The sequence below is a fragment of the Aythya fuligula genome, chromosome 14 (genome assembly GCF_009819795.1).
Source record: "Aythya fuligula isolate bAytFul2 chromosome 14, bAytFul2.pri, whole genome shotgun sequence".
Lineage (NCBI taxonomy): Eukaryota > Metazoa > Chordata > Aves > Anseriformes > Anatidae > Aythya > Aythya fuligula.
Genome location: NC_045572.1, coordinates 14137522 through 14164862, shown reverse-complemented (window position 1 = coordinate 14164862; position 27341 = coordinate 14137522). Strand labels below are relative to the sequence as shown.

Sequence of the window (27341 nt, the reverse complement as noted above, 5' to 3'; positions counted from 1 at the left end):
CTCACCATGTCTCTGGGCTCAGCTGCTGTCTTGCTGTGCTTCTCTCTGCCTGGCACCCAGCTTGGTGTTTGCTAAGCACTGGGGTCATGCACAACGTATTAACGTGCTTAGCTTGCACCCACAACGTGGCTAAGCTGTATTCCCAACCCCATCTGAGCGGGAGCAGGTAGCAACAACAAAAAAAACAGGAAAAAAAAAAAAAAAAAGGCACTTTCCAAAAAGAAAAACATCTTTATTTTTAAACTCTTTCTTTAAAAATGTATTTGTAAAAGTTTACAGCATAAAAATAATATCTCATGGCTATAGAAGTGACATAGTACAAGTCCTACAAATACATCTGTAAACCTAGGAAAACGTTAACTCTTTGGTACCTTAGTCCGAACTCTGTTTTTTGCCTTGCCCTCAGGGTGGTTTCTGACAGGCAGTGCAGGCAGGAGCTGTTTCGGTTCAGAGATGCTGCAGAGTAACAGCGCGATGCCAGCACTGCAGGAGGGGGAGAGGGCAGAGGGCATGCTCTGGGCAAACTTTGCAGGTCTTTACAGTTCCAGTGCCATCCATGAAGGAGGAAAGGAGGAACAATGGGACACTGCAGACCTCCCAGCAAGACTTGGCTTCCCTGCCTCCTCCCACCCCTGCTAGTTCCCTCTGGGGCTAAAGCAGGTCCCTGCCTCTGTGAAAGCCATCTGGATCCATCTTTGCACGTCCCAGAAACTTCAGCACTGAGGGAAAGGTGGGAGTTATGCTTGGGAGCCCAGCGCCCCGATTGCTGACCCATGAAATCTGGTCTTGGAGCGATAGCTGGCCTGCCCGGGGTGCCTGGATGTCCCGTGCTGTGCACGGAGAAGCAGCCACACTGCTCCTGGGACCAGAGCCAAGCACCTGCAGGTGGGAGCATGGGGCTTGCCTCCTTAGCACGTTAGCTGACATGCCATTTTAGAAAAAAGCCCCCAGACAGAGATGTCTGAGAAAGCCCCTTGTGCAGATCCGCCCAGCTCTACACAGGCAGACCTGGGGCTTCCCCGCAGCCCAAACCCACTGCCCAGTACCCTGCTGAGCGGTGCTGCCTGCCCCAGCCCGGAGCCCTGGCAGGGAAGAAGGGGAAGAGCCATTTCTTGCTTCTGGCTGACTTCCCCCGGCCGCACATCTGCACTGCGCTTCTGCCTGCACGCCCCACAGGGCTCCTTGCAGTCCCCTTGACAGGTGAACAGAGAGAATTTAGTTACAAGTAAAGTCCGCTGTGCTCTAGATTTCTTAACGCAACACAAACAAACACTAAACGGGACACTCTCACTTAGAAAAATAGCAACACGTTCAAACTGAGGAGGACAAAAGGTTGAAAACCTGCACACACATCGATCCGAGAAGCATCTTGAACACAGAAAGACACCAGAGTGTCGCTTTAGGTTCTGGGATACACGTAGGTATGTATGAAATAGTGACTGGCAGTAGGATTATGCATATACTGGTGCTGATAACGATGCAACAGCTGCAGAGTAAAATATAATCTACAGATAAAAGATATTGCACTAGAGGTGGGCCCAAGCTGTGGCTCGTGTCCCTTTGGGGGGCACTCAGTTTGAGTCCACCTCTAAACACGAAAACACACCCAAACAAAAAATACTGATTATCAAAACTAAAAACCCAGAGGGACTGCTTCCCTTCAGAATCTCACCGGAGAACCCGTGGCTGCAAAACTGCTGGGCCCAGAAGAGCCGACCATTTCTGCCCTGTCTTTGAGGAGAGTTTGCCTGGCTTGGGCTGCAGGGGTGTTTAGCAAAACGTGTGGTGGGAAGAGTCGAGTAAGGGTGGGAAAGTACCGCAAAGTGCAGGAGCTGGCCCTTGCAGAGCCAGGGCCAAGGGCAAATATTTGGTCACACCTCTCCGGAGTGCAGAACAGTACCATATGCAAAGGGACTGGCGTACCTGCTTTGAGAAGGAAGAGAAATCTGACCCCACTGGCAGCCAGAGCAAGTTCTGATGTGAAGAATAATTGGAATAAATGTACAAGTGGGATAAAACGCAATAGGAATCCGAGTGTAGCTAATGCCCAGCTAATGGGACAGGATACCTGAGCTCCCCCACCAGGGAGAAGAAATAGATCTCCTCTTTCAGGACTGTGGGGTAGTGTTTGGTAGTGGGAAATTAGTAATTCAGCTGTATGAGATGGAGTTATTATGGGGTTTGTGAAGTGAATAAGCAAATGGCCAAAGGGAGGGCAACAAGGAGTTAATTGATGGGGAAATCTTTGGGCTGGATGGAGGTAGTAAAAGTAGCTCTCTAGGGTTGCTCTTGATGCCAAAAATATTTAGTATTTTTATTAGTCAGTCCAGCCCCCAAAAATAACAGTTTCTTAATGAAATGTGCTGATGACCCAATGTCTGGAACAGCAGGGAGTATCTTGGTTAGAAATGCTGGAAGAGTAGAAAGAACTAGGTGCTAAGGTTGGTCAGAGGATGACTCCAAACTACCAGTATGTTGTGGCTGGGAAAAGGCAACACAAATCCAGTACAGACCAGAACGTATTAATGCCCTCTGTGAGGTCTAGACTTGACCTTACTGGAGTACTGGATACTTCTGGTCATCCTTGGCAAGGAAGGACAAATTAAAAACGGAGCTGGTGCAGACAGGGGCCATCAGGATGATCCGATGTGCCACCCCATGGGCTCAAGTTGCAGCTACAGGCATCCTACCAAGCACCTTACATGTCAGAAAAACAAAGTGGTCTGACCCCGAGGATCGCACAAGTTACTGCTTTTCCACAGTTAGGATCATTTCTTGAACCACAGAAGATGGCTCCTTCATGACAGGCAGAAGGAACTAGCACGGAAAAACAGTTGTCATTCACAGTGTGTTTCCTACAGATGATGGGGCGTCTGACCACGAGGGCTGAAAATATGCTCCACGGGCTGCCAATAAAAGTGCTATTTCTTATGTTCACATTTTAACAAGGACATCAGCCTGTGAAATATCTGCTCCTCTTTTAGTTGCATAAATGGCAGCATTGCAACGATAGAAAACTTAAGACAGAAGCTGTTTTGCTGGTTGTTTTTTTCCTTTTTTTCCTTTTTTTTGGCAAAAGTTTCAGATTAAAAAAAAAAAAAAACAAAAACAAAAACACAACTCAGTGGCTCTGAGGTGGATGAAATCCAAAAGATGCTGATTGAATTTTTAAACCTGCCTGTATAGGATTTGTAGGGTGCACAGAGAAATATGCATGCATAGGGCAGCAAAGGGGTTAATGGGATTGGAGACATGCTGCAGACAGAGCTCTGTGCAAGGCGAAACTTCTCCTTTTGGGGAAAAAGAAAAAAGAAAAAAAAACTGCTAGAAAAACCTGCTGGTTTCTGTGGTGTCAGAGCTGTAGTTTTTGGGGTCTAGATTTCATCTCCGCAGAGGTGGGGTTCACGACTGATTTCAAAAGCCCGGTGTTCCTCCTGCTTTGAGTCTCCTCATTCAAGTACCAGCTGAGAGCACAAGAGGTCCTGTGCCTGCCTGTGAGAAGCAAGGAAGGAGGAGAGAAGCAGGAGGAAGGTCTCTGCCCTTCAAAACACTTCCCGAGGGAGAGGAATCCTCCCTGATTCCTCTTGCTCTGCTTGGCTCCCTACAACACTTCACCCACGGCCCTGGCAAGCTGCGAATGGGATTGCCTGGCCCCCCAAAGTGGCAGGGCATGAGACATGCTACAGCCATGGCCAAACGGCTTCCCAGCCTCTCTGTCTTTTGTGATGTCCCTGGGCTGGTGTTCTGGCATCCTTATTGCTCCCAGTAGTCTTGCTATGACTCGGGAGGGACTGGTGAGACCTGCCGTCCTGGGACGGACGGCGTTTGGGTGAACAGTCTATCACGAGGGAGATCTTGTTTCCCAAAGGTAAGGCATAAACATTTTGCAGCCAACGGGGTTATAAAATTTCCCAGCAGATGAGCTGGGCTTAGTGGCAGTGGAAGATTAATGAATAGCCATATCGCTTCCTTATACTGGCCCTGGCTAGTGGATTAATATATTTTGTTCCCTTTAAATCTTCGGCGGAGAATAATCAGCTTAGTGTCCACGCAGACAACACCACCACCGCACCGCCCTCTTTGCTACCACAACAGAGTCATTGTGAGAGCGTGCTGGGTTCCTGGCGTGCCCCTGGGGCTCCTGGCTGGGCACAGAATGGCTCAGGGTGAGCCAGAGAGCCACGGGTACCTGCAGTGCTTGTCCTGCTCCATCCTCCATAGGAGAGGTTTGGAAGGTTAGGAAGACAGTGACTCGGTGTCTCCGAGACTGCCTGGTCTGTCCAGACCTTGGCTGTGCTTGGAGGAGAGCCCTCCCCACGTGTTCTTGATCCCCAGCAGCTGGAGCTGGGTATTGCAGCTCCTCTACACCCCAGCAAAGGGCTCCAAGGAAATCGTCTGTCCCGGTGGCTTTTCACAGAACCACCGTGTGCGGCTGGCGCTGAGACCATCAGAGAAGTGCTGGTGCAGAGGAGCTGAAACCCATTGCCACCTGAAGGGCAGGGATGGGGAAGGGGCTGGAGCATCCTCTTAGCTATGCGGAAAGCGGTGGCTCTCGCCGAGATCCGGCCCACGCCTTCCACTTGAAAAGAAGATATTGGGCTGTGAGATGTCTCCCTCCTGCCGCGGTGTGATCGCCGAGGAGGATGTGGCAGTGATCCCGAGGTTGCTGGCACTCAGCCACCTCTTCATAAGGAGGAAAGGGGACGGCAATGGGGGAAACGTCTCTAATCCCCCGCCCCGCTCCAGGAGATGGGAGGGAAGGAGGAAGGCTGGGACAGGCGGGGATGTCCCGATGGACAAGCAGTGTCTCTCTGTGACATCTGGGACAGCCGTGGGGGTGCCACCAGCCCAGCTCTGGCTAGAGGAAGCTCTCCTCCACCTCGTGGTGCCCCGTGGTCGGCTCCTGGCAGCCCAGCTGCGGGTCGGATCCCTGCTCCTCGTCCTGCTGGGTGCCCAGGGGGCTGTCACAGGATATCGTGGACGATGTGTTGGCTTCGTTCAGCATAGAGCTGCAGGGAGACGAGGAGGAGAGAAATGAGGCCCTCTGGTTCACCTCCATCCCTGGGGTCTCATGCAAGGTCGTAGCACCTCAGATGGGGGTCACACAGCCCTCCTTCTCTCCCGGTAAACCCACCCCAGGTCTATCCTTCAGTGGGGCATCCCCATTTGTTCTTAAGCCCCACCTTTCTCAGTTTTGGACAATCCTGGGAAGGGACAGCATTCAGAAGTGACTTTTTTTTTACCTGGCACGGCTGATGGAGGCCTCCTGAGGGAGGTCACAGACCGCCTCGGGCTTGGGGTCGGGGAGAGGGATGATGTAGTCGTTCTCGCCCCCGTTCTGGTGCACGGCCGTGTAGAGGATGCTGCCGGTGGGGGAGCTGGGAGTGAGCCTGGTGTTGTTCAGCCCGGGGATCGTGGGTCTCGTGCGGACAACAGCGGGGTGGTCGCTCTTCATGAACTCTTCATCCACCTGCTGGTACCTCTGCTCCCGCAGGGCGGGTTAACAAAAAGATGGGAAGGTTTTGTGAGTGGAGAGAGGGCACCGGTGTTGTGTTTGCCTTCCCTGGCTGCTAGGCTTCTTCTAAAGGGGCTGACATCTAGCGGGGTTTAGCTACCCTGACTCCAGCACAGACATTTCGTGAATGTTTCCTAAACGAGAGATCAGTAGCACAACTCTGCAGCTCCAAAATATCAGTCGGAGGCAGCTTTCTGGTCTCCTGCCAGCCCTGATTTCCGCAGTTGCTGAGATACCAGCTGCCGGCCTGGCGATGGCAGTTGTCTCAGCAACGTCCCCTGGATGACCAAAGCACCTCCATTGGCTGCTCAAACCGACACAGCCCAAATCCCAACAAAATCCTCTGGCACAGCCGCTACTAATCACTAATTAGGGTCTCCAAACCCTAAGTGAGTGCCCTAACCAAGGCAGCACCCTCCCAGAGCACTGACTCGCTCTGTCCCCCCATTGCAGGGTCCTCGAACGTACCTTCCTGTAGCAATCCACCAAGAGGTTCCCCATGAGCACCACCAGCTGTGAGAAGGATGGTCTGATCTCAAACTTCTCCTCCCAGCACTTCTGCATGATATCGTAGCTAACAGGAGGGAAGAACAGGCACGCTGGTGGCTTAGCAGGAAACCAGAGGCAGAGATGCTCCCGTCCTTTGTGCAGGGCAGGCCCAGGGGAAAGGCATAGAGGCAGCACTTACATTTCATCGGAGGCATGGGTGGGCTTGGACATCCGATAGCCACGTTTGATGGCGTTGTAGAATTGTTCGTTCATGGGCAGTTCGGGGTATGGAGTCCCTCCTGGGTGTAAAGGGAGAGCAGGGAATCAGACTGGTGCAAAGCCTGCCGCCCACCCTACCATCATGCGTTTCACACCAAGGTTTCCTTTTTTATTTTCTTTACCTTTCCTGTTTCATTTCACTTCCAAACAGCAATGTCAGCATGGGAAAAAAGGAGATACTGAATAAAGTGATTCTGGTAGAGTTTAGAGTGCTTGGGCATTAGAAGATTAGAACAGATTTCTACCCTCTCAGTTTGGGAAGGGATCCTGCTAACGTGTTACCATTCCTATGGACACCACCAGGGTCTCCAGGACACTTACCTAGAGTGAATATCTCCCAGAGGAGAATCCCAAAGGACCACACATCACTCAGGGTGGTGTAGAGGTTGTTGAAGATGCTCTCCGGGGCCATCCACTTAAGGGGCAAGAAGGTCTGAGAGGAAAAATGGATTAGGAAGAGGGTGAGCCGCATCTACAGCACTTGTTTCAACAGGGGAAAGTCTGACACTCAGTTTACAAGCAGAGAAGACCCCTGGGAGCTGCCTGTCAGCCCAAGACATTTGCTGTCAGCCACTTCTTGGAGGGACCAGCTCTCTCTTTCTTAGCACAGGATGAACCCAGCACGCAGGAGGGAAAAATAGGTGTGCTACATCCATTGCCATCACGGCCAACAGCCTGTCTGACATAATGAGCTGTCGTGGTGTGCATCTCTGCTCCCTAGTCCTTGGGATAAGTTCACTGACTTGCACAACATGACCACAGTGCTCCCAGAGGGAGTCCAGGCCTATTTAGACTTTGGAAACCTGAGACTAGGCTGGAGAGGGCTGTGGGATGACTAGAAAGGAGATGAAGCTCCAGCTTTCCCTGTTCTTACTCTCAGTGATGCACTAGAAGGAGCCTCGCTTGATCAGCTTGTGTGCAGTACTGGCTCTGCTGTTCCAGGGATTTGCTTGCACAATGAATACCAAAATAATCTCCAGGAAGGATTGCAAAGGGGCCCAGTTTCATTTCCCATTTTGGAAGGAAAAGCAGCTATGCCAAGGCTGGACTGCAAAACCCAAGCCCCTCTTCAGGAAGGCCTCCTGGCCAAAACGCTCAGCACTTGGCTGCCGTCCCATGCAAATGGGACAAAGCAGGCGAGAAGCTGAGTGGTTCATTGAGTAGATAAAGAATGGGGTTTGAGGGGCCTGGCAACACTCTCAGCTCCCCTAGTCTCAGTTTCCCTGTCTGCTAAAACAGGGCTAATTACACGGCCTACTTTGCTTAGGGTTACATGCTCCTGGGTGCCCAGCTCTGGAGAGGACACTCTGTTGTTAAAAGCATGGGGAAGATTCTGGGGAAGCTCAAAATCAGCCTCATCCTCTTCTGCCTCGAAAGATTGGAGATGTCTTTCTGGAAAGTAGCTGCTCGCAGGAAAACACTTCCTCTTACCCTGTGGTCTAGTGGTTAAAGCAGAAGTCTGTGAACCTCTTCCAGAGTGGCCAGTGACTCACTGCACCACCGTCGAGCCGCCTAACCTTGCCCCCCTCCTGCCTGCAGCTCAGGACTGGGCTCAGCACCACACAGGGAAGGGATTCAACCCTTTACAGGACACAGTCCTTAGTTTTGCTGCTGCTGCCCAGGTTTTTCTGTAAGAGCCTGGTGATAAAGGCATGCAGTTCTGCTATTCCGCAGCGTGCAGAGCACATCAGCTGCAGGAGGGGTGGCTGTTGGTTAACACCATCAGCTGGGAGTGCTGCCCTGGCACAGCTCCTGGACAGGCTCACAGAGGGGGGGTGTACGTGGTGCCAGGCCCAAAACCCTGGGCTGCATGGCTCTCAGTACTCACACTGCCTTTGGAGATGTAGTTGGAATCCCTCATGATGTCCCTCGCCAGGCCAAAGTCGCAGATCTTCACCAGCTTCCCCTCGCAGATGAGGACGTTCCTGGCAGCCAGGTCGCGATGCACACACTGCAGGGAGAGGCAGGGCACTGAGAGGGGCACCCAGACAGCCCAGGGGAGGAGCCCAGCTCCAGCACTAGCCCATTTCTGTGGCTGCAGGGACAGGAGTCTCCTCACATCACTGGAGGAATCTCCTCCACCTCTAGGAACAACGATGGTGCAAAGCCACTAGCTTTGGCCACTAGATGTTACACCACTGCAAAGCGTGAATGTGGAAAGCTGGGAGCTCCTGTACTCCATGGGTGAGCACTGACCAAGCAATTTTTGGGATCATAACATCTGGCTGTAGGCAAAGAGCCAAGAATTTCCCTCAGCATGTCATTCATGCCATCCCCACCCTGTCTCTTATTCCTACCCTCTGTGCTGTTTCACATGGAGAGCCTGTATTACTGCCTGCCCTGGGCTAAGCCAGATCTTAGGAAGCCCCCAGAGCCTTTGGTGGCTTAATTTCCACTGAACAAGCACTTCTGATGGGGCCTGGGAAGGCTTAGAGCATGTGGTGCAATAGGGGTGTCCATGGGGAGCTGCAGCTCTGTTCTGGAGTGGCTTGTGCCTTAGGACGGGGAGGCCACCGCTGTTTGGGGCTGGCCATCCCAGCAGAGGGGGATGATATAACATCACTGCTGTGCTGTATGGGGCTTGGAGGAGATCAGAGGCAGGAAATTGGAGGCCTGGAGCTCAGTCTATGTCAGGGTTAGCTGTCACTGATCTCCAGGGCTGTACTTCCAAAGAGAAGTGGTCAGAGGCTCTTCAACTGCATGGCTGCTTCTCCCTTGTGGAGGTCAGCATGGGCAGGGGACAGTAAGCTGGAGCTGACCACAGGCACAGCAGAGCATTCCTCACCTCCACCGCCAAAGGCACCAGCCCACATACGTACGTTTTTGGAAGCCAGGAACTCCATCCCGTTGGCCACCTGGAAGCTGAAGCCCACCAAGTCCATGTAGCTGAGGAGCGGAGACTCGTTTATCAGTGTCACCCGGTCTGTTCTTTCAGGGGCTGGAGGAGAAGCAGAGACGTTTTTCAGCGTTAATTGGCACACTCACGGACTGACACTAGTAAAGGCTCAGCCCTATGGGGGCTGTTCTGCCTCCAGTGACAAAGGGACAGAGCTGGGGGCTCCCACCATGAGGCATCTGCCACCACTGCAGGACTTGTCCCAGAGGTGACTTTGCAATGTGGCCCACCCAGCTCTGCAAGCACAGGCATCCAGCAGCCCCACGCTCCTCTCCCTCTCGCTGTCTGAGCTGTTACCTGAAGGGGAATAGCTGTCCAGCTCATACGGGGTGCCGTAGTTAGAGGACTCGATGTCAGCATACTTGACTTCGCCCTTCATGTCGGACATGGGCACGTAATCCAGGGAGTCATCCTTGCTCATGTCCATGTAGCCCCCATCGCTCTCAACAGACAAGGAGAGGTGACTGGAGGGGGAGAAAAGAGGCTGTTCAGGCCCAGGGGGAGGAGGAGACGCAGGGGATGGGTGAAATGACCTGAAGGACTGCAATTCCTGAACCCTCATCCGCAGCTCTGAAATGTCCCGCAGCAGGGAAGGGAGCTCTGTGTCATGCATCAGAGATGTGCAAATGGCACTGGGGACCTCCTCCCAGGAGGAAGACCCTGGGGCTTGGGGCACAGCACTGTGTGCTTAGGGAGATATCAGCTGCCTTCAAGCAGAAAGAGCAGGGGGCAGCTGTGCTGGCGTCCTACCACTATTCTACTCTGCTAGTATTTTGGCCTGCTGGAAGGAAATGCTGCTTTCTAACTTCCCATGGGAACATTTCTCTGCACTGACGTGCCCGCACCTCTTACAGCTGGTGACCGGACGGAGGACTGTTTCCCTTTCCTCTGAGCACCTCTTGTGCAACTGCACTCCTTCTAGCACTTCTCCCTTAGGGCATGGTAGCAACACAACCTGCCCTGAAAATGCACAGCTGGGATCTCCAAGGGCTAAGACACGGCTGGGAAAGCCTTCTCTGTACTCACTGCTACGGTTATGCGAGTAAAGTTAACGATGCCAGGGAATATTCCCAACTGGCATGGAGCAGCAGGCATGTGTGCTAGCAAGCAGCCTCCAGGACACACAGATTGCCTCTGCTAAATCCCTGCCTGCCAGGAGCCGTTTGGAGGTGGCTGGTTGGGCTCAAGGTAACAAGGTGGGCAACTGTGCTCTTGTTCTGGGCCAGCGTTTATTTACTGATCTGTAGGATCAGTACACAGGTATCCTTCTTGGATACTCGTCCCCTGGGGCTATGATGGGGTGGTCAGCAGGGAGGAGGTGAGCACGGCTCTCCAGGCACCTGTGCACATGGTCCTCCTTGGCCGTGTTCCCGTACGCCTCGGCCTCCCGGCGCGCCTTGTCGCCGTAGGCCTGCAGGAAGGTGTGCTTGTTGCGGTGCAGGTAGTCCACCAGGTCCCCGTAGCGGCAGTACTCCGTGATGATGTAGATGGGCCCTGGGGGGAGACAGCACCCTGATGAATTTTGTCCCTCGGGGACATTACGGGGTTGCGGGATGTCTGGCCAGGGCCACGGGGAAAAGCTGTTTCTCTGATACTGAGTGTTTTTGGGACGTGGAATTAGTGTCTGGGAAGGCAGGAGGGGTTAACAGAAACATGCCTTCTGTCCCAAGCAGGTTGGGAAGGGAGGCTTCAGAGCCCCACAAGGCTTTCCTAGGGGAAGGACGAGCCGTTTTGAACCAGAAATCAGGACTCACTCTCTCTTTGCACAATTCTCCCCCCATGCTCACTCACCCCCTTTGGTGCAGGCCCCCAGCAGGTTGACGATGTTGAGGTGGGGCCCCAGGTGGCTCATGATCTTCAGCTCGGACATGAGGGCCTGCTTCTCGCTGCTGCGGGCCGTGGCTGTGGGGCAGAGCCGGGGTGAGCAACGGGACTGGGGGGGAGCCGGTGGGCACCGCTCGGCCCCGCAGCATTGGGACGGGGGGACAGGGTGGCAGGGGGGGACTCACACTTGAGCATTTTCACCGCCACCTTCATGGTGGACTGCGAGTGGCTCAGACCATGGGCTGTCGCCTCCACCACGCGGCCAAAAGCGCCGGAGCCGAGGGTGCGTCCTGCAGGGGGACAATGAGGAGACAAGGTTGGTGGTGATCGCTGAGAGGTGAGGATAGGAGAAGGCCGTGGAAAAGGCAGGTCCGTGGTCTGAGAAGGAACCGGCCTTGGTGGGCATGGAGAGTGATGGTGTTTGGTGGTGAGGCTGGGAAACGAAGGAGCTGCCAGCCGCGGGGAAGGACAGCCAGGAATCACCCGATGCCTCCTGCCAAAGGGAGCAGCTGGCTTCCCAGATGGCCCCTCTGCCCCAGGACCACACCATATCTCCAAGGATCACAGTACCCAGCCTGGGTTGCTCTTCTGGAGATCCCAAACCCACACCCATTGCCCCCAGACTGCCGGGAGCCCAGCGGGACCCGCGGAGCCTTTACCTAACACCAGCTTGTCCCTGGGCACCTCCCAGCTGGAGTCATAGGGGAGCTGCATGGGATCCACGTAGATGTACTCGTGCCCATCGGAGCTGACCGACTCGATCACCTTCCAGCGGATTTCATAACGAGGTTTCTGGAGAGGGGAGCAAGGAAGCAAGAGATATCTGAGAGGCTGGGGGGTCAGGGAGGGAATAGGGGATGTGGATGGGCTTTGTCAGGGAGATTTCGTTCCCTGCAGCAATTGCTGCCTGCCCCATCTAGACTACAGACTGCAGGGGGTTGTGGAGGAGCATGATCTCTGGTATGGGTGGGACATCTTCAGGCCCATGCCAGCAGGAGCTCATGGTTTTATTCTTCCCATCCACCCTGGCATGGGGGTACCACCAGAGCAGCCTGCAAACACTCCCCTCTTTTACCTTCTGCCACAGGACGATCAGGATGATCAGGGAGATGACGGTGAGGACCAGCAAGGCCAGGATGACGGAGATGATGACCACTTTGAACGGCAAGGCTACAACGATAACCACAGGGACAGCAGTCAGACTCCTCCACCCCTGCGTGGTCTGGGCATGCTGGGGAAAGGGAGCAGCAAAAACCTTGGGAGAGGTTTGACCACAGGAGAGTGTAAGGAGCCTAGGGTTGTTTTTTTTTGCCCCGAGGGAGAGCTGGCAGCTCCAGACCTGGCCTCAGACCATCCTCTCTCGTATTTGGGACAGTGAGGGGATGTTTGGGTCCGTGGCACCATCTAGTGACCCTCGGGCTAATAACAAGACACTGGGGACCTCTTCAGGTATTCTTGCCTCCCTGGAGGGATAGCTCTGCTCAGTGGTGGGAGGAGAATGGCCATGGCAAGTAGACACGGGGGCTACAAACTCCTCTTGGGGCAGCCTTTCCTGCTCAGCTCAAAGGAGGCTTCATTTTGGGCAGAAACTTCAAGCTTTGGGGCAGGCTTCCTGCCTCTGAGGGCTATCAGAGGACGGTGCTGGCTCCCAGCACCTCCAGGAGAGAAGAACCCCTCTCCCCACCTCCAGCTCGACCACCTCCCACCGTGCTCACCGTGCGGGACCAGGGTGATGTCCTGGGAGTTGGTGCCCAGGAAGTTTTGCACGGTGCACCTCAGGAGCAGGGGCTCGTCCACACGGTGCAGCTGTAGGGTGCTGTTCACGCGGTACACCTGCAGCTCCCTGTGGTATGTGGCGTTGGTCTGCAGGCTGATCTCTGCCGAGTCGTTCCCCAGCAGCCGGGTGGGCTGCCCCTTGGTGCTGCACCTGGTCAGGGGAGGATAAAAGCACCTAAGAGGCAGCCGCACCCATGCACCACCACAGGATGCAACAAAATAATTGATTATTTTAATAAATGCGAGATCATTGAAGTTCCCAGAGGCTTCATCTTACCATTTGATGTCACTGCAGGTGGACCAGCTGATCTCTGGCTGGGGCATCCCTTCAGCAGAGCACGTTACGGTCTGCTCCCCACTGGTGGCACTGCTGTTCTCCTTGAGATCCACCACTTTGGCTGGCACTGGAACCAAGAGACACTGGTGGGAATTAATCCTCCACTCTGAATGCAGATTAGAAATAGAAGTTGATTCCCTCTGGATCCCTAGCATGGCCCAGGACTGACAAAGTGAGGTTGGACTCATCACAGCGATTATGTTTCACATTTGAAACCTAACAGCAATAAGAGAAATGTTTGAGGTGGTCATGAAGGAGACACGTCCCCATCTAGCTTGCTTGGAGAGCAGGGGGTCCACAGAGGGGAGTCCTGGACACTCCTGCATCTGTCACACCTGCATCTACTGCCTTGGGATAATGCTTGAAGGCCAAACTGCTGGTGTCTGCACTGCCTCCCTATCCCCCTTGCTCTGAGAACCAGTGGGAGATATTTTCAGTGAGCATGCTTCTTACTCTAATGCTCTCTTTTGACCCAAACCACCCTGAAGCTGTAGTCACAGGTGTAAAGGCTTCAGCCTGAAAATCCTGCAGCAACGGTTGGAGCCATCCCCTGGGACTGCCCCCACACTCCTCAGCCCCATGCCTGTGCGCACATCCTCACCATTTATCTGCAGGTGGAAGGACAGCTCCTGCACATCGTCCTCATTGGCAGCCCGGATGGTGTAAAATCCTCCTTCTTCCTGCTTCACCCGCACCAGGACCAGGGACGTCTGGTACCTGAAGACACAGTGTGTACAGAATTTTGTACTGAATGTACAAAATCCACCTACAGAAAGGCCAGTGTTCACCCATCACCCCATGACCACCCAGCTTGCCTCGTGAATTATCCCCTCCCTGCCCCCTGGTGAGGAGCTCACCTGGTTTCGGACAGGTTCCTGTTGGTGATGGTGAACTCGCTGCTGCTCTCCATGGTCAGCGTCTTGTTGTTCTTCAGCCACACGATGCTCGGCTGTGGGTAGGCCTCCAGGTCCACCTGGATGGTGTGGCTCTTGTGGACCTCAGCGTACACTGTGCTGGCCAGCTGGGTGTGGAACTTCACAAAGCCACGCTCTGAGGAGAGGAGAGAAGAATACAGGCTTCAGGGAGAGACACGGGCCCCTCTCCACCCCTACGGATAGGCATGGATCAGGGACAAAACACCCCGAGCATCCAGAAGTGATGGAGCAGCTCCAGGCCCATCCCTCAAGGTCTCAATCCTGTGCTGAAGGAGAGTGTGGGTGGGAGCTCAGGGGAAGGTAACATGGAAAGAAAAGGCTGTTGCCCTGTAAAGATGGAGCAGGTTCTCTTAACCCACGGGAAAGGAGCACAGGTACAGATGGGAGGTGACAACTGCACCTAACAGCACACAGGAGAGCTCTCACCCACACCCTCAGGTGGATTAAAGGATCCCAAAAGGTGCGACGGGGGAGCTGGGATGTTTTGAAGCCAAGATGTGGGATGCCGTGGGGTGAGGGCTGGCTTTTTGCCGTGGTTAGTAAGGACAGAGGGCAGAGGGTGTTGTCCCGGGGCAGCCTGGCTCTGAGCGCACAGCAGCGACGCACCGATCACTTGGACCGTGATGTCTTTCCGATCTGTTTTCTCGTGGTAGCCCTCAGAGACGTTGCAGACGTAGGTGCCGCTGTCCTCCAGCTCCGCGTTCTCGATGATGAGGATGGAGCGGATATCGTGGGAGGACCCTGGCAGGAAGTCGGTCACTGGCTCCACAGCCTTCCCCGCCTGCAAATGGGGACAGGAGATACAGTCTGGGGAGTCAAGAGCGTGTTGTGCCAACAGAGCTAGAGATCTGGGCTCACAAGGAGGCAGGAGAAAGGGGAGAAGACTCTGGCCTGGCTGCAGTGGGGACAGAGAACATACACCCCCAGAAACCACTGAGACAGCCTTCATCCAAGGCTCTCCCCATCTCCCTGAAGGGCAGCAGCATCGCACAGCTTCTGCCGTGGGGTGAAGCTTCCCGAGCTTTTCTGGGGTACTGATGGGTGATGGCCGTGAGGCAAAGGCCGGGGGCGCCGCACGTACCTGCTTGCGGGGGTAATCCCAGTTGAAGTTGACCAGCTCGTTGCCGCTCACGGTGCACATCAGGGTGACGTTTTCCCCCTGACGCACCACGGTCTGCACCGCGCTGATGGAGACGTTCACAGACGAGACTGTGGGGAGGGCCGAGGAAAGGAATAAAGGTTAATAAAGGAACTCACTCTGTGATGGAGACAGGGGAGATACTACATTCTGTAATTCAGCCTCCAAAATGATCAGGAATAAGGAGAGATGGGGGTAGCTTTTCTGTCCCACCCCTGTAGGTTTGAAGGAAAAGCCACAGCAGGTACGCAGGGATGCCAAGGTAAGGGCAGCTCACCCTGGATCCTGTAGACATAGAAAGTGTCTGAATCCACCTCCTGGTCATCCACGATTGTCTGGCAGTAGTAGGTCTTGTCCTCAAAGAAGCCTTTGAAGCCCTGCTGCGGGTCATAAGCAGCTGGAATGGGGTTCTCCACTTTCTTCTCATAGAGGGTGACCTGCAGGTGCGGGTCAGTCACACGGCAAGGGATGACGGCCTCTTTGTAGCCCGTGATGAAGATGAAGAGCTCTTCAGAGGTGGTTGTGGGGAGGAAGGCTAGGGAGGGATCTGCGGGAGGGAGAGCACACTGGTTACAGCAAGCTGCCTGCGTCCTCCCTGCTGGCCCCAGCGTGGGACACATGCACCTCTCCCATGGCATGGCACGGCAGAGCCCTGCCAAAGCCATACAGCCTGCCACAGGGGCTCTCCTGCAACAGGGTAAGGATTTGGGGAGGTCAGGTGCTTGGAGACAAAGCCATAATTCAAACCCCTCTTCGTCCTGGTCACTAAACCCCAGGGAAATGCAGAGGGAAGGATGCGCTGTCCCTTACCCGGCACGTAGATGTAGATGGCTTTCCTCTCCGCTTGCTCTGGAGCCTGGTCGGGGCTGTAGGTGCAGGCGTACTCCCCGGTGTGACGGCCCGTCACGTTCCTGAGGGTGAGGTTGCTGACAAAAACCCCATCCCTGTGCTCCAGCGAGGCGGTGAGAGGCTGGCCGTCCCACTCCCAGACCAGCGCGCCGTCCCCGTAGCACACGAGGGAGAAGGTGCTGTGGAGGCTAAGGACGTGCTCGGCTTTTTCGGGTTCGATGCGCAGCCCGCTGCCGCCCGTCGTCACCTCCAGCAGACCTGGGAGAGGAGCCAGGTGAGACCTTGCTGGGCTCCTCTCGAACCCAAGGAGAGCCACGCTGGCTCCCAACGTGTGTCCTCAGGAAAGTCCTGCCAATGCAGACCTTGGTGGGACACCCTTCAGCCTGCTGCTGACCACCCCAAGGGACATCCTTGGTGAGGACAGTGGGGGGTGATCTAGCCATATCCTAAATGTTTGCTCAAATTCGTAGCTTTTATGCATCCTATGAGCTCGTCTCAATGGCCTGGGGAGCTGCCAGTGTAGACAGCAGTGCTACTGCCCCAAAATGAGCCTGTCTTTTGGGCAGAGGAAGGTCCCAGGTGCACCTCCAGGAGCTCAGACAGTGAATTGAGCGGGGAGGGCGGGAGGTGAGGCACTTCCCTGCTCCGCTGGCTGCCCCTCCACAGGGACGGTGTCAGAGGTGACACAGTCTGGGCTGAAACAATGTCCGTCTGAGGGAAAGTGAAAAAGGACTGCAAGCAAAGCCTTGCAGGAAATCCTATGGAAGCAATAGAGCAGCCAAGGTCTTCCTGAATGGCTGCCCAGGGCTCTCCTGGCCTCCTCGCTTCTCCCAGATGTCCCCGTGGGGCTGGGAAAGGGAATGTGCTCCCCAGGGGTGGGCTTAGGGTCAGGGTCAGGGTCAGGGTTAGGGTTAGGGTTAAGTTAGGGTTAGGTGTCCACCCCTCTGTAGGACTCAGCAGGATTCAGTGGCTGCAGGTCCTCAGGGTGCGCATGCTGAGCACCCCCGTGCCTCCCCGTGCCGTAACCACCTCCTGCCCATCACCCCAAAACTGGGAGCATCCCTGGGCAGCATCCCCAGGCAGGGCCCGATCCTGCACACACCTCCCCAGCCGCACCACTCACCGGTGAGGATGAGGAGCCGCAGCGAAGCCTTCAGAGAGGGGCACAGCATGGTGGGCTCCACGGCCCGGCGGCCAAATCCTGCCAAGATCAGTACAGGATGAGCGCAGCACTGCAGCGACGGGGTCCCCTTTCCACCCCCTGTCCCTCTCCTCAATTTTCAGCCTTTCCCTCCTGGTGGTGACACGGTTCCCCTCGCCCTGGATCTGCTGAGGGAGCGGATTTAAGGCATTCCCTGCCAGCAAACAGGGCTCGAGCTGGAGGCTGCCGGGGTGGTGTCAGCCCTTGCTCAGCCCTGCCTCTCTGCCTCCCTCTGATCGGCCGCTTGCCTTCCTTCCCTCAGTCCCGGGGAGATAAAGCTTGCTAGAAAACAGATCCCCCCTGCCATCCTCCCACATTTTCTGCTCCTTTCGACAAAACAAAACAAGACCAAAGAAAAACTAAAAAATAAAAAATAATAAAAAATAAAAAACGTCTCTCGTATTTCACTTTTCCAAATATGTATTTTAAGGGAATATTTTCATCCAGGCATCCCTTTTATCGACATTTCTCCCAAAGCCCTTTCTGCAGAGCATGTCAAACCCTCCCTGGTGCCAACCAGCAGCCCATGCTGGGAGCAGTGGGGTCTGTCCCCGACGTTACGGGGTGACGGGCTGGGCTCAGGGCGCCCTGAGACTGGGCCAGCTGTGGGCGAGCTGACCCTCGGGGTGAGCAATGGGATCCCCAGAGCCAAAGCTGGGGTTCAGAGCTCCTGAACCTGGGAAAATGGGCAGCTTGGACCTGCTCCCAAGGCAGACCCCGAGGTGAAGCTCCCAGGAGCTGCCTGCCCAGGGCTGGTGGCAATCGGGGGCTTGCTGGCCCAGCCCCAGGCACCGTCCCTTACCGAGTGGCTCTGCTGCCTCCTGGCCCTGAAGTGGTGTCTCTGTCTGCTCGATGCTGGGAGGAAATGGTTCTTAAATGACGCGCACTTGTCAGATGTTTTTATTATTCTCTTGCTTTGGCTCAAAAAAGAAAGAAAGAAAAAAGAAAAAAGCCCGAACTACCAGCAAACCCTCGCAGGTCTCCAGCTTACTCAGCAGCTTCCCTCTCCATAAAACCCCTCAGTGAGTCCTGGATTCTGTGTGTGCTGGAGGGAGTGAGAGCACTTACGGGAAGGAGCTAGGGGTGGATGGGATGAAAGGACGGAGGGGAAATTCAGGCTGTAAATGACCGGAGCTCTGCGCCCACCGACATGCAGGAGAGGCCAGGAGGGCGAACAACCTAATCTCCCTGGTGCCCCAAGGCGCTGCCACGAGAACAATCAGCTTTGTTTCCCAATTCTCCTTGTCAGAGATATGCCATTCATCCATTATCCAGTGGTCAAGGTTGTCAGAACAACTGGCACCGTCTCCTTTCAGCCCTCCCTGCCTGCATGCAGGAGCCAGGCTGCATCCACCCCCCCAATCTCTGCCTGCCCATGGCTGAGATCTCCCCAGGCTCATGCTCAGCTCTTGTCCAGCACCTCGGTTGTGGCCACGGGCCCTGCTGAAGGCTCCCTCTGCCCCCATGGAGAGGTTTCACCCCACTCTGAAGCATCACAGCGAGCACCGAGAGCCCCACAGCCCCCGCCTGCTGCCTCTGGCTGCTTCCCCGGCATTCAGAGCTGGTTTTAATAAAACTGCTGGTTTTTTGCAGAAAAGCTTTTCTCTTGGAGATCCTTCCCGAGCAGAGCAGGAGGGTGGCAACGTCTCGCAAACAGCAGCGACCTCTCCCTTGTTTGTCTGCTCTGGCCGGGTGAGAGGCTCAGCCCGTGCTGCAGAGCCTGCTTAGCGGCCGGCTGGACCTTTCTTTCTCTCCTCGTCACACAGACCTGTGCTCACTTTGTGCAAACAGGCATTTCACAAGGGGTGTAAACTCACCCCGATCACTGCCAGCCTTGAGAGCACTTGATTCCTTCCTCAGCCTCAGCTTTCGTCCTCTGCAAGAGGAACAAGGTGCACCCTATGCGTGCCGGACAAGGAGGAGGTGCCCAAACCAGGCACACAGATGTAATCGCACCTAAGGACCCACACCAACGTGGTGCTCAGCTGCCTCAGGTCATCTCCTCCAACCCTATGGGTGAAAACAGCCCCATGGACCCCCAGATTCCTACACCCTTCCCAAGGACCATCAGCTGCACATCTTCAAGCCGTGACACATGCCATGGGCAAGGTCCTTGCTGGGCACCTCCAGTGCTACCTCCAGGCCCTTGGCACAGCCCTGGTGGCACTGGCAACCTGTCACAGGGTCCCCATCCCCTCGCCATCCTCTCCTCCCCGCAGAGGTCCCCAGCGCAGGCACAGACCCTCCCTCGGCCCCTCTCCAGCACTGTGACACGAGGGCAGGCCGTCCGTTTTCACTCGAGCTGCCTGTTTGTTATTCTAAGAGAGGAATTTGGCTGGAGAGGGGAGGGCGGTCGGGTGGCTGGAGGCAGGACGGGCTGCCCAGGAGATGTGGCCCCATGGCCCCGCTCGCTCCCGCGCTGCGCCCAGCACGGAGGGGCTCCAGACGAGGCGCAGACACCGCCACCTTCCCCGCCAGGAGATAAAGCCCTGCTGTCTGCCCTTATCTCTCGTCTGGAATCGCCTCCTCCGCACTGAGCCCTTGGAGAGGGGCAGAGCTGTGGGCGAGACCGGGGCTGAGCCAGCCCTGGGAGTCCCAGTGCTGGGGACAGGAACGTGTCCCAGGGACAAGCACCATGGGGGCTGCCAGGGCGCCCACTGAAAGCACATTTGCACGCCTCTGGCCTTGCATTTTCACAGCATGGGGCTCCCCGGATGGTGCTGAGCCCCCACGGAGCAGGACGCAGGTTGGAGGGTGGGAGCGGAGCGGTCAAACACCACGGCCATGGCCACAGAGCTCAGGTCTCGTGATTCCCGGTCTCATGATTTTGTGGCTTCTCCGCAGCAGCATGCGCCAGTTTCCCTGCCTCCCAAATGGGATGGGAGCTCAGCTTTCTCCTCTGCCTTCCCTCCTGCTCGTGGCCAAGGGATGATGGACTTGGCCTGGAGTTTCTGCAGCCGGACAGGGCGAGGCCCGGGGCGCTGGGTGTGAGGAAGTGCAAGTGCTGCATCCAGCTTCTGCTGGGGGAGATCCCCAAAAACCCAGGCAGGACCATTCCTTCATCCATCTCTGCCACTCCTCCCCATCACGGCACCCTGCTAAGGCCCTCACGCCTCACCAAACCTACTGATTTATTCCCATTTTCCCAGGCCCATGTCTTGCTCAAGGATGTTACTAAGCAAATATGCCTTTGCTAATGCCCAAAATATGCTGTGTGGGCTCTGTCTTGAACATTCTGGGGTAACAAGGCAGGAACTTTGCTCGGCATGCCCTGCCACACCTCCGAGCCCCGTTCCCTCTGCCCCCAGGATGTGTTTGGCGTGGTGTCCCAGCAGAGCATGAAGCAGTCACTGCTGGTGTGAGCATCGTAGGGCACTGCCCATGTGGGACGTGTCCATTTCTAACCCTACATCATCCTTAAACCATGGGAGATCAACACCGGTGGGCATCCATGCCAAGGAGACCACCACGATTTTCTGCCCATTGCCTGAGTGTGCCTCGACCACGTTTCTCCCCTCTCCCCCACAACCATGCCAAGAACCTGTATGGGAGCCCTGCGAGCACCCCCAGAGCTGCAGGGTCTGGGAACCAGCCTGCAAATCTCTGTGTGGGGAAGGGGAAGGCTCTGGGTGCCTGCGAGGTGCAGAGCAGCCCCCTGCTCCTCAGATGGAGCTCCACCAGCAAGGGGACGTGCTGCCTGCTGGAAATTGGGGTTGCAAATCGGGCTGCCCTCGCTCTTCCCCTGCCTTTCCATTTCCAGCCGGGCTGCAGTTCCCGGTGCTCCCACCACGCTCGCTGGCCCCACGGTCCTGCCAAGCAGGCGAAGGACATCTGGTGTGAATTAGCGGCAAGTCAAATGCCCTTCGTTTCTTCTTTGTCTGAACGCATCTGAGTCATTAAGTGAGATCACGGGTGCCCATGCACAATAGGAAAGCTCCGCGTGGATCCCATGATCAATGCCATGCACAGCTGGGTTCTGGGGGCTCCTCCTGGCCTGGGGGGGCCCCGTCATCGTTTTGGAAGGCAAAGAGCTCCCCAAGCAAAGGCTGCTGGCCCCTGAGAGCCCAGCTTTGCTTGTCCAGCACTGAAACTCCTCGGCTTGCCCTGTTTCTCTCTGCCACCCTCCCCCCTGCCTCCGCGACTGCTTCTTTCCCACCCTTTAATCTAAATAAAACCAAGCTTTTTTTCTTTTTTTTTTCCTTGGCTGGAACTGGCCGGAGTTGCAACATCTCTCCTCTGGGGTCCCTCGGCTCCCATGACACCACGTTTACTCACAGGCCAGATTATCATCACAGAGCCCTTTTTCTTTTTCCCAGCACATGGCTGGAATTAGGCGGCGTGCACACATGGGGAGCCTGTCGACCAGCCCCGTAAACAGCTGATGATAAAACGCAGAGGTTGGAAAGCTGAAACCAGGGGGGCTGGGGAGTCCCCGGGGCCCCTCAGGCCATCCCTGGGGCCAAAACCTCCTTGCACGGCCACCTGCCAGTGCCAAAGGGGTCCTGACACTTCACCCACGTGCTGGTGAGACCAAGGGATGCTCAGAAACCTGGGTGCCTGTTGCACCGTGCCTGGGCTTGGGGGCTTCTTGTATTCATCTACAAGGAGGATTTTGTAGACCCTGTCCCTCAGCCGCACTAGCAGACAGCACTGTGAACACCTGAGCTCTCCGAGCAGTTTTTCTGGCTGTGCTGGCTGTGAATTTAGGGATTAAAATGACAGCCACTGGTAACCAGCTCTGGTGGCACCTGGAGAAGAGACACACGGTGGTGAGACCACAGATGAGAGCCGTGGGGTGAGCCCAGCAGCCTCCCCTGCCCTGGGCAGCTCTGACAGCAGCTGTCGGGCAGCCAAAAGCCAGCTCCGTGCTGCCAAGCCGTGTGGGGGCTGCAGGGGGTGACCTGGCGGCGTGACTCAGCTCCAGTGGGGTCAGGAGCCTCCAAAAGGGCTTGGACTCGGGCACCAACTCCACACAGCCCCTTTTTGTCTGGGGCCATCGTCCTTCCCTCCCCATCCAGGGGGTCCAGCTAACTTCCATCACCATACGACTGTGCCCCGAGCCCTCCGTGCGCACGGCGAGGAACCGGCACGGGGAGACGTGGGAGCACGGCGAGCCCTGCGCTCTCACCCCCGGTCCCCTCGCATTCCCCCTCTGGTTTAAGCCCATGGGAGAGAGAGGAAATGAGTGACCTATTTAGTGCGAGTTCAAAATAAAGCGAAACATCTGTTTGGAGCGGGGCCAGCGTTATAAATAATCCCCCAGCCCCGAGTGTTGGTATTCGTGGCCCTTTCGCCACGCATGCTCCCTCGCTTCCACTTGCGGAAGGCCGGGCACGGGGCTGCTCCCGCGAGCCTGCGAGCTCTGCCTGGGCTGTGGGAAAACCCTGGGGGGGGGACAAAGGGGCTGGGGCTCACCTGGGGCTGGGAAGGAGGGCAGGGTGTTGGATGGAGGTGCCTGGCTGCCTGCTCCTTGCCCCGGATGCATCCTGCCCCTTGGTCACCATGACCGAGCTGTGGCATCGCACAGCTTGGGATGCTCGAGCTGGACGTGGGCTATGGGGTCAGCTCAGCCCTGGATCTCACCCCCTGCGGCACAATGACCCCCCTGGGGGTGTAATTGGGCCCCTTGGGAGCGTTTTGCACTTTCTTGACACCTTTTTCCACCAGGCTGCTCTGAGGGATGCGGCAGAGCCCAGCGGGGCTGCCCGTGGTCATCCTCCAGCTTCTCCTCAGCCCTGGCAGCGCAGAGCCTTCGGGGGGCCACACTGCGAGCGTGTGAGCAATGTGAGCAATGAGCGTGGGTGCAGGGCACGCACACCACGGGCCAGCACCCACACAGCTCCTGGCAGCGCTTTGCTGCTGACCCCAGGAAAAGGCAGCTCCAGCTGGGGCTGGCTGGCAGCGGCGGCTCGAAGAGAAATCTGTCCCCTCTGTCCCCTGGCTGGGGGTCCCTTGGGGACCTCGGCGTCCCCATCCTCTCAGCTAAAGCTTCTCCTAGATGCAGGGGAGCAGAGAGGGGCTGGGGGGATGCAGGGATGAGGGCACCCCAGGGCTTTGCTCACTCCCTTCCAGCAGCAATTAAAGAAAAGTCCTTAGCTCAAGGAAAACAGCCCCCAGCACCACGACGGAGTCCCCATCACCGCTCACGACCACTACGTGAGGGTGGCAGGAACAGAGCTGGGGCCAGAGGTCCTGGATGGCTCTAATTAACCACTAATCAAGGAGAGAGAATGGAGACGGAGCTTTCTTCCTCTCCTCTGCCCCCCAGCCAAGCTCCAGGAGCAGCCGGTGCGTGGCTGCATCCCCAGCCCCACGTCCCGGCGAACCTGATCCTCGCCAGAAAATGTCCGTGGGACGCGGAGCAGGAGGACGCAATCTGCAGGGATGCATCGGCCCTTCTCTTCTGGGCTGCCTGCGAGGGACCCGCGCTTAATCGCTTGGTTCTGGGGCTTTAGGCTCTCGTGGCCAGGATTAGCCACCCGCCAGCTCTGCGGTCGGGGAGGAGTGGGACGGGGAGCGGGGCGCGGCGAGCAAACGGCGGCGGTGCAGGCGAGGGGATGGAGCCTGACCAGCACTTGCTGCTGCAGGTGCCGAGGGCTGATCCTGCACCCTTCTCCCCAAATCCACCTGTGGGCAGGAGGAACGGGGTGGTGGCACCCCCTGCCCCATACCCAGCTCCGCGTGTCCCCTCTCCGTGCTGCAAACCGGGGACGAAGCCACCAGGTCCCCGGTGTGGCTGTGCCATGCTGCAAGCTGGGGTCAGAGCCCGGGGGGAAACTGCACCCCAAGGCCCCCAAGTCCTTATAACAATCTGGGGGCAGCAACGGGGCTCTCTGGGGTGGCTGATGGGGGCAGAGAGCCAAGCACGTCCCCTGAGGGATACAAAAGCAACGCCTCCCTGCTGGAAAATCTCTTCCTACGTGCTCTGGCCAGGCAGCACGAGCCTTGCTTGCTGTCCTCACCGCCCTGCCCTGCACGCAGGCTCCTTTACATCCCCCAACAGTTCCTCTCCCCTCGTCACGGAGAAAAAATCAGCTTCTCTCTGCGCTGATGCTCTACAAGCCCCCCCCAAGCTGCCATCACCCTGTGCCCTCCCCGAGCACGGCTCTGAAATCGTCACCGAGCCCTGCGCCTGCCAAAATTCGCCTTCCCGAATCAGACCATATTCTCCCAAACCGCTCCCAGGCTGGAGAAAGAAACTTGGCAGCCACGGGGGGACCCTCTCGAGGTGCCAGGAGCGCCCGGCCCCGAGGAGAGCGGGGTTTCTGTTCTGCAGCCCTTTGCTCGGCAAACACCGAAACCGAGGTGACTTCCAGCGTGCGAGCGGAGAATGCGCTTTCAGAGAGCGGAGCTTGAAATGGTTTATTTTCTGCTGGCCCCGGTTCAGACAAACCCACAAGCAAACATATTTTTTTGTATAAATAAGACAGTGTGTCTCGCCAGTTAAAGCAATTCAAACATGAATGTAGCAATTTAATTGGTGCCAATTGCTGCGTCTCGGTAGCATTAAGATTTCAGTCACAGCCTCTTTTGCATGGCAGCCGGGCCAGGAGGGGGGAAGGCGGAGGGCAGAGCAGGATGGGGCCCTGCGCCTTGCCCATCGCCTGGCTCCATCCAGAGCCTCGTCCCCTGCCTGGGCTGTGGGGATGAGCTGAGAAGTCCCTGTCCTTAGCAGGAGAGGGCTCCTCCTGCCCCCTCCAGTTAGCAGCCTGGGGGGTGACACCAGTGCAGCGCCCTGCTGACATCCCAGCCCTCTCCAAACCTTCTCTTCTCATGGACCCCACTCTCACCAAGCCCTGTGTGGGTGCCAGAGGAGACCTGGGGGGTGAGGACGTGCCCCTGCACCCTGCAGGTGTGCCCTGGGGAGGGCAAATCCCACCGAGGATGCAGGAGGACGTGCACCACCTGCACCATGGCTCCTGCTTGCTGGCAGCAGCCTCTCCATGGGAGATTTCCCAAACTCCTGCCCGCATGGGCTCTCCACACCATGCTCCTCTGGCCCTGCAGGTTGGTGATAGCACGGAGGAAGGGTGAAATATGGGCAAGTTGTGCCGCAGCCTCTGTCCCAAGGGTGACAAGAAACCAGGGTTTGGGGGCCAGGACACCACAGGCAGCATCCCCTGTGCCCTGGTAGGGAAGGGGACAGACCCGTGGGACCCCCTTGCTCCGCACGTGTCCTGTCCCAGTGCCCCTCTGCACATCCCTGGCATGTGTCCCTGTCCCTGTCCCACTGGGTCTGGCCCGGGGAAGGGCAGAGCTTCCAGGAAGAGGCGTCCCCGGGGAGGGCAGAGCAGGGCAGAGGTGCACTTGGCTAATTAGGCAACCCCTAAAACAAGTCTCGTTACGTCCAATCTGCCTGGCAGAGCGGAAGGAGCCTCCTGGAGCCGTTCCAGCCTCTCAGGGAACAATACCCGGTCTATACACTCCCCTCCAGGGGATTTCTTCTCCCCGGTTAGAGCACAAACAAACAAACTCCAAGAAGTGCCTAGCCCCGTCCTCCCTTGCAGCCACAGGACGCATCCAGCCCACGGTCCCCAGGGGATTCGGCCACCGCTGCCCCTCTGCTCCCTGCCCTTTGCTGCTGCATCCCAGGAAGATGCTGGGCACCAGGGTCTGACCCTGCAAACACCGCCCCGCTTCGGCACGGTGCCTGCTGCTGGAGAGCCTTGCTCTGTGCTCACTGAGACAGTTTCTTCTCGCCTGAGCCCTGGAGGACATCGTGGTGCTGTTCTCCTCATGATGGAGTTGTACCAAGCACTGTGGGAGCCCCGTCACAGACCCACACAGCTCTGAAGGGGAGCATGCAGGCGGCAGTGCCCACGCCCCCCTCACCCCAACTCTGAACCCTGCAGGGCTGAAGGCACCCAGCTCACCGGCAGCGTGCCCTCACCCCCCTAAGAATCAGCTTTCCTCGTGCACGAAGACCTCACACTGCCACCCCAACACCCAGCAACCAGCCAACCCCATCACCTCCTCTTTCACCTCCTCTTTCAGTTCTCCACCACCTTTCTGGTTTCCCGAGCACCTGCTGTGCTTCCCCAAACCTTCCTCCCCGCAAGCATCCCTGGGCACCACTCAGCGCTGGCTCAGCCAGCCCCACTCCTTCCAGCACATCCCACGGGAAGCCCTGTGGGTTTCCCCCTTCTGAAATCTGCTTTGTGTCCGGCGTAGCCCCCGGATCCGTTCCCGAATCGTGTAGAGCCACTTAGCATTTCGACATGGCAGGTGAGCGCAGGAGCAGGGTGCCCTCTTCCCACAACACCCCCAAAAAGTCCCGCTGTGACTGTCACCGCCTTGCAGCCACCACTGCCACCCCCGTCCCCAGCTCCAGTTCCAGCACAGCTTTGCTCCAGACCAGCTCCAGCCCACCAGGGGCCCGTGGGCCAGCAGAGTGGCTGCCCACATCCGTGCCCCGTGGGTTCATACCCAGCTGACAGCTGGGGCGCTGAGCAGGGCTTGCAGATGTCCCTCCCCGTGCCAAGCCCCTGGGGACAGCAGGGCCACCCGGAGCAGGGACTGAAGAGGTGATGCCCCCGGCTGTGTTTGGATGCTCTGACACTGCTCTGCCTGGAAGCTGTCAGCAAAAGCCCTGGGGTGAAGCCCGGACCTCAAGCACCACCTGAGGGTCTCCTTGCTGGGGACAGGGAGCAGCCCGTGACAGCCACCGGGCTGGGAGGGGGCACCAGGGCAGCCCCCAGCCCAGCACGGTGCAGGGAGGGACTGGGGGCTCCCCAGGGAGAAGCAGAGGTCCCATGGGTCCTGTCATAGCCGCAGGGTCCCCAGGGGCTCACCAAGAGAGGTTGTCCCATGGGATGCCACCACGCTCAGCCGCCCTCTCCGAATCCCAACCTCCCCAGGGCTGGCAGGACATTTTGGGCTGCCAGCCCCCAAATTATTGCAGGGCAGCAAAGCCCCTCACCACCTCCAGCGCCAGGGCTTACCTTGCATGGGGGTCCCACCGGGGAAGCTCTGGTGCTGCGTGTCCGCGGGCGCTGGTTCCCAAATTCCTCTCCCTCCTCCTCCGCGCCCTTTATCTGCTGCCTGCCGAGGCTCCCGCTGCCCTCCCAGCCTTCCCCAGCTGGCAAGGCTCTTCCACTTAAAG

The 27341-nt window shown here is 57.0% G+C and overlaps 1 protein-coding gene across 1 annotated transcript; it reads right to left on the bottom strand.

Moving 5' to 3' along the window:
• Positions 1–250: 250 nt before the first annotated feature.
• PDGFRB (platelet derived growth factor receptor beta) lies at positions 251–27341 on the bottom strand. Its single transcript, XM_032196750.1, has 23 exons — positions 27181–27341; positions 17162–17239; positions 16000–16296; positions 15467–15736; positions 15133–15260; positions 14658–14832; positions 13974–14166; positions 13718–13833; positions 13057–13183; positions 12719–12930; positions 12079–12173; positions 11663–11795; positions 11189–11293; positions 10971–11081; positions 10520–10673; positions 9477–9643; positions 9103–9221; positions 8112–8234; positions 6605–6716; positions 6204–6303; positions 5984–6089; positions 5244–5482; positions 251–5009 (listed from the first exon to the last, which is right to left on the bottom strand). The coding sequence occupies exons 1-23, from the start codon at positions 27185–27187 to the stop codon at positions 4859–4861; spliced, it is 3318 nt and encodes a 1105-aa protein (XP_032052641.1). The 5' UTR covers positions 27188–27341; the 3' UTR covers positions 251–4858.

Excerpts from the sequence above, each read along its gene's own strand:
- PDGFRB (XM_032196750.1), bottom strand. Across the intron at positions 6,304-6,604 it reads CTGGGAGATATTCACTCTAG|GAGGGACTCCATACCCCGAA; the intron begins GTAAGTGTCCTG and ends CTTTACACCCAG. Across the intron at positions 5,483-5,983 it reads TGGTGGATTGCTACAGGAAG|AGGTACCAGCAGGTGGATGA; the intron begins GTACGTTCGAGG and ends CTGCGGGAGCAG.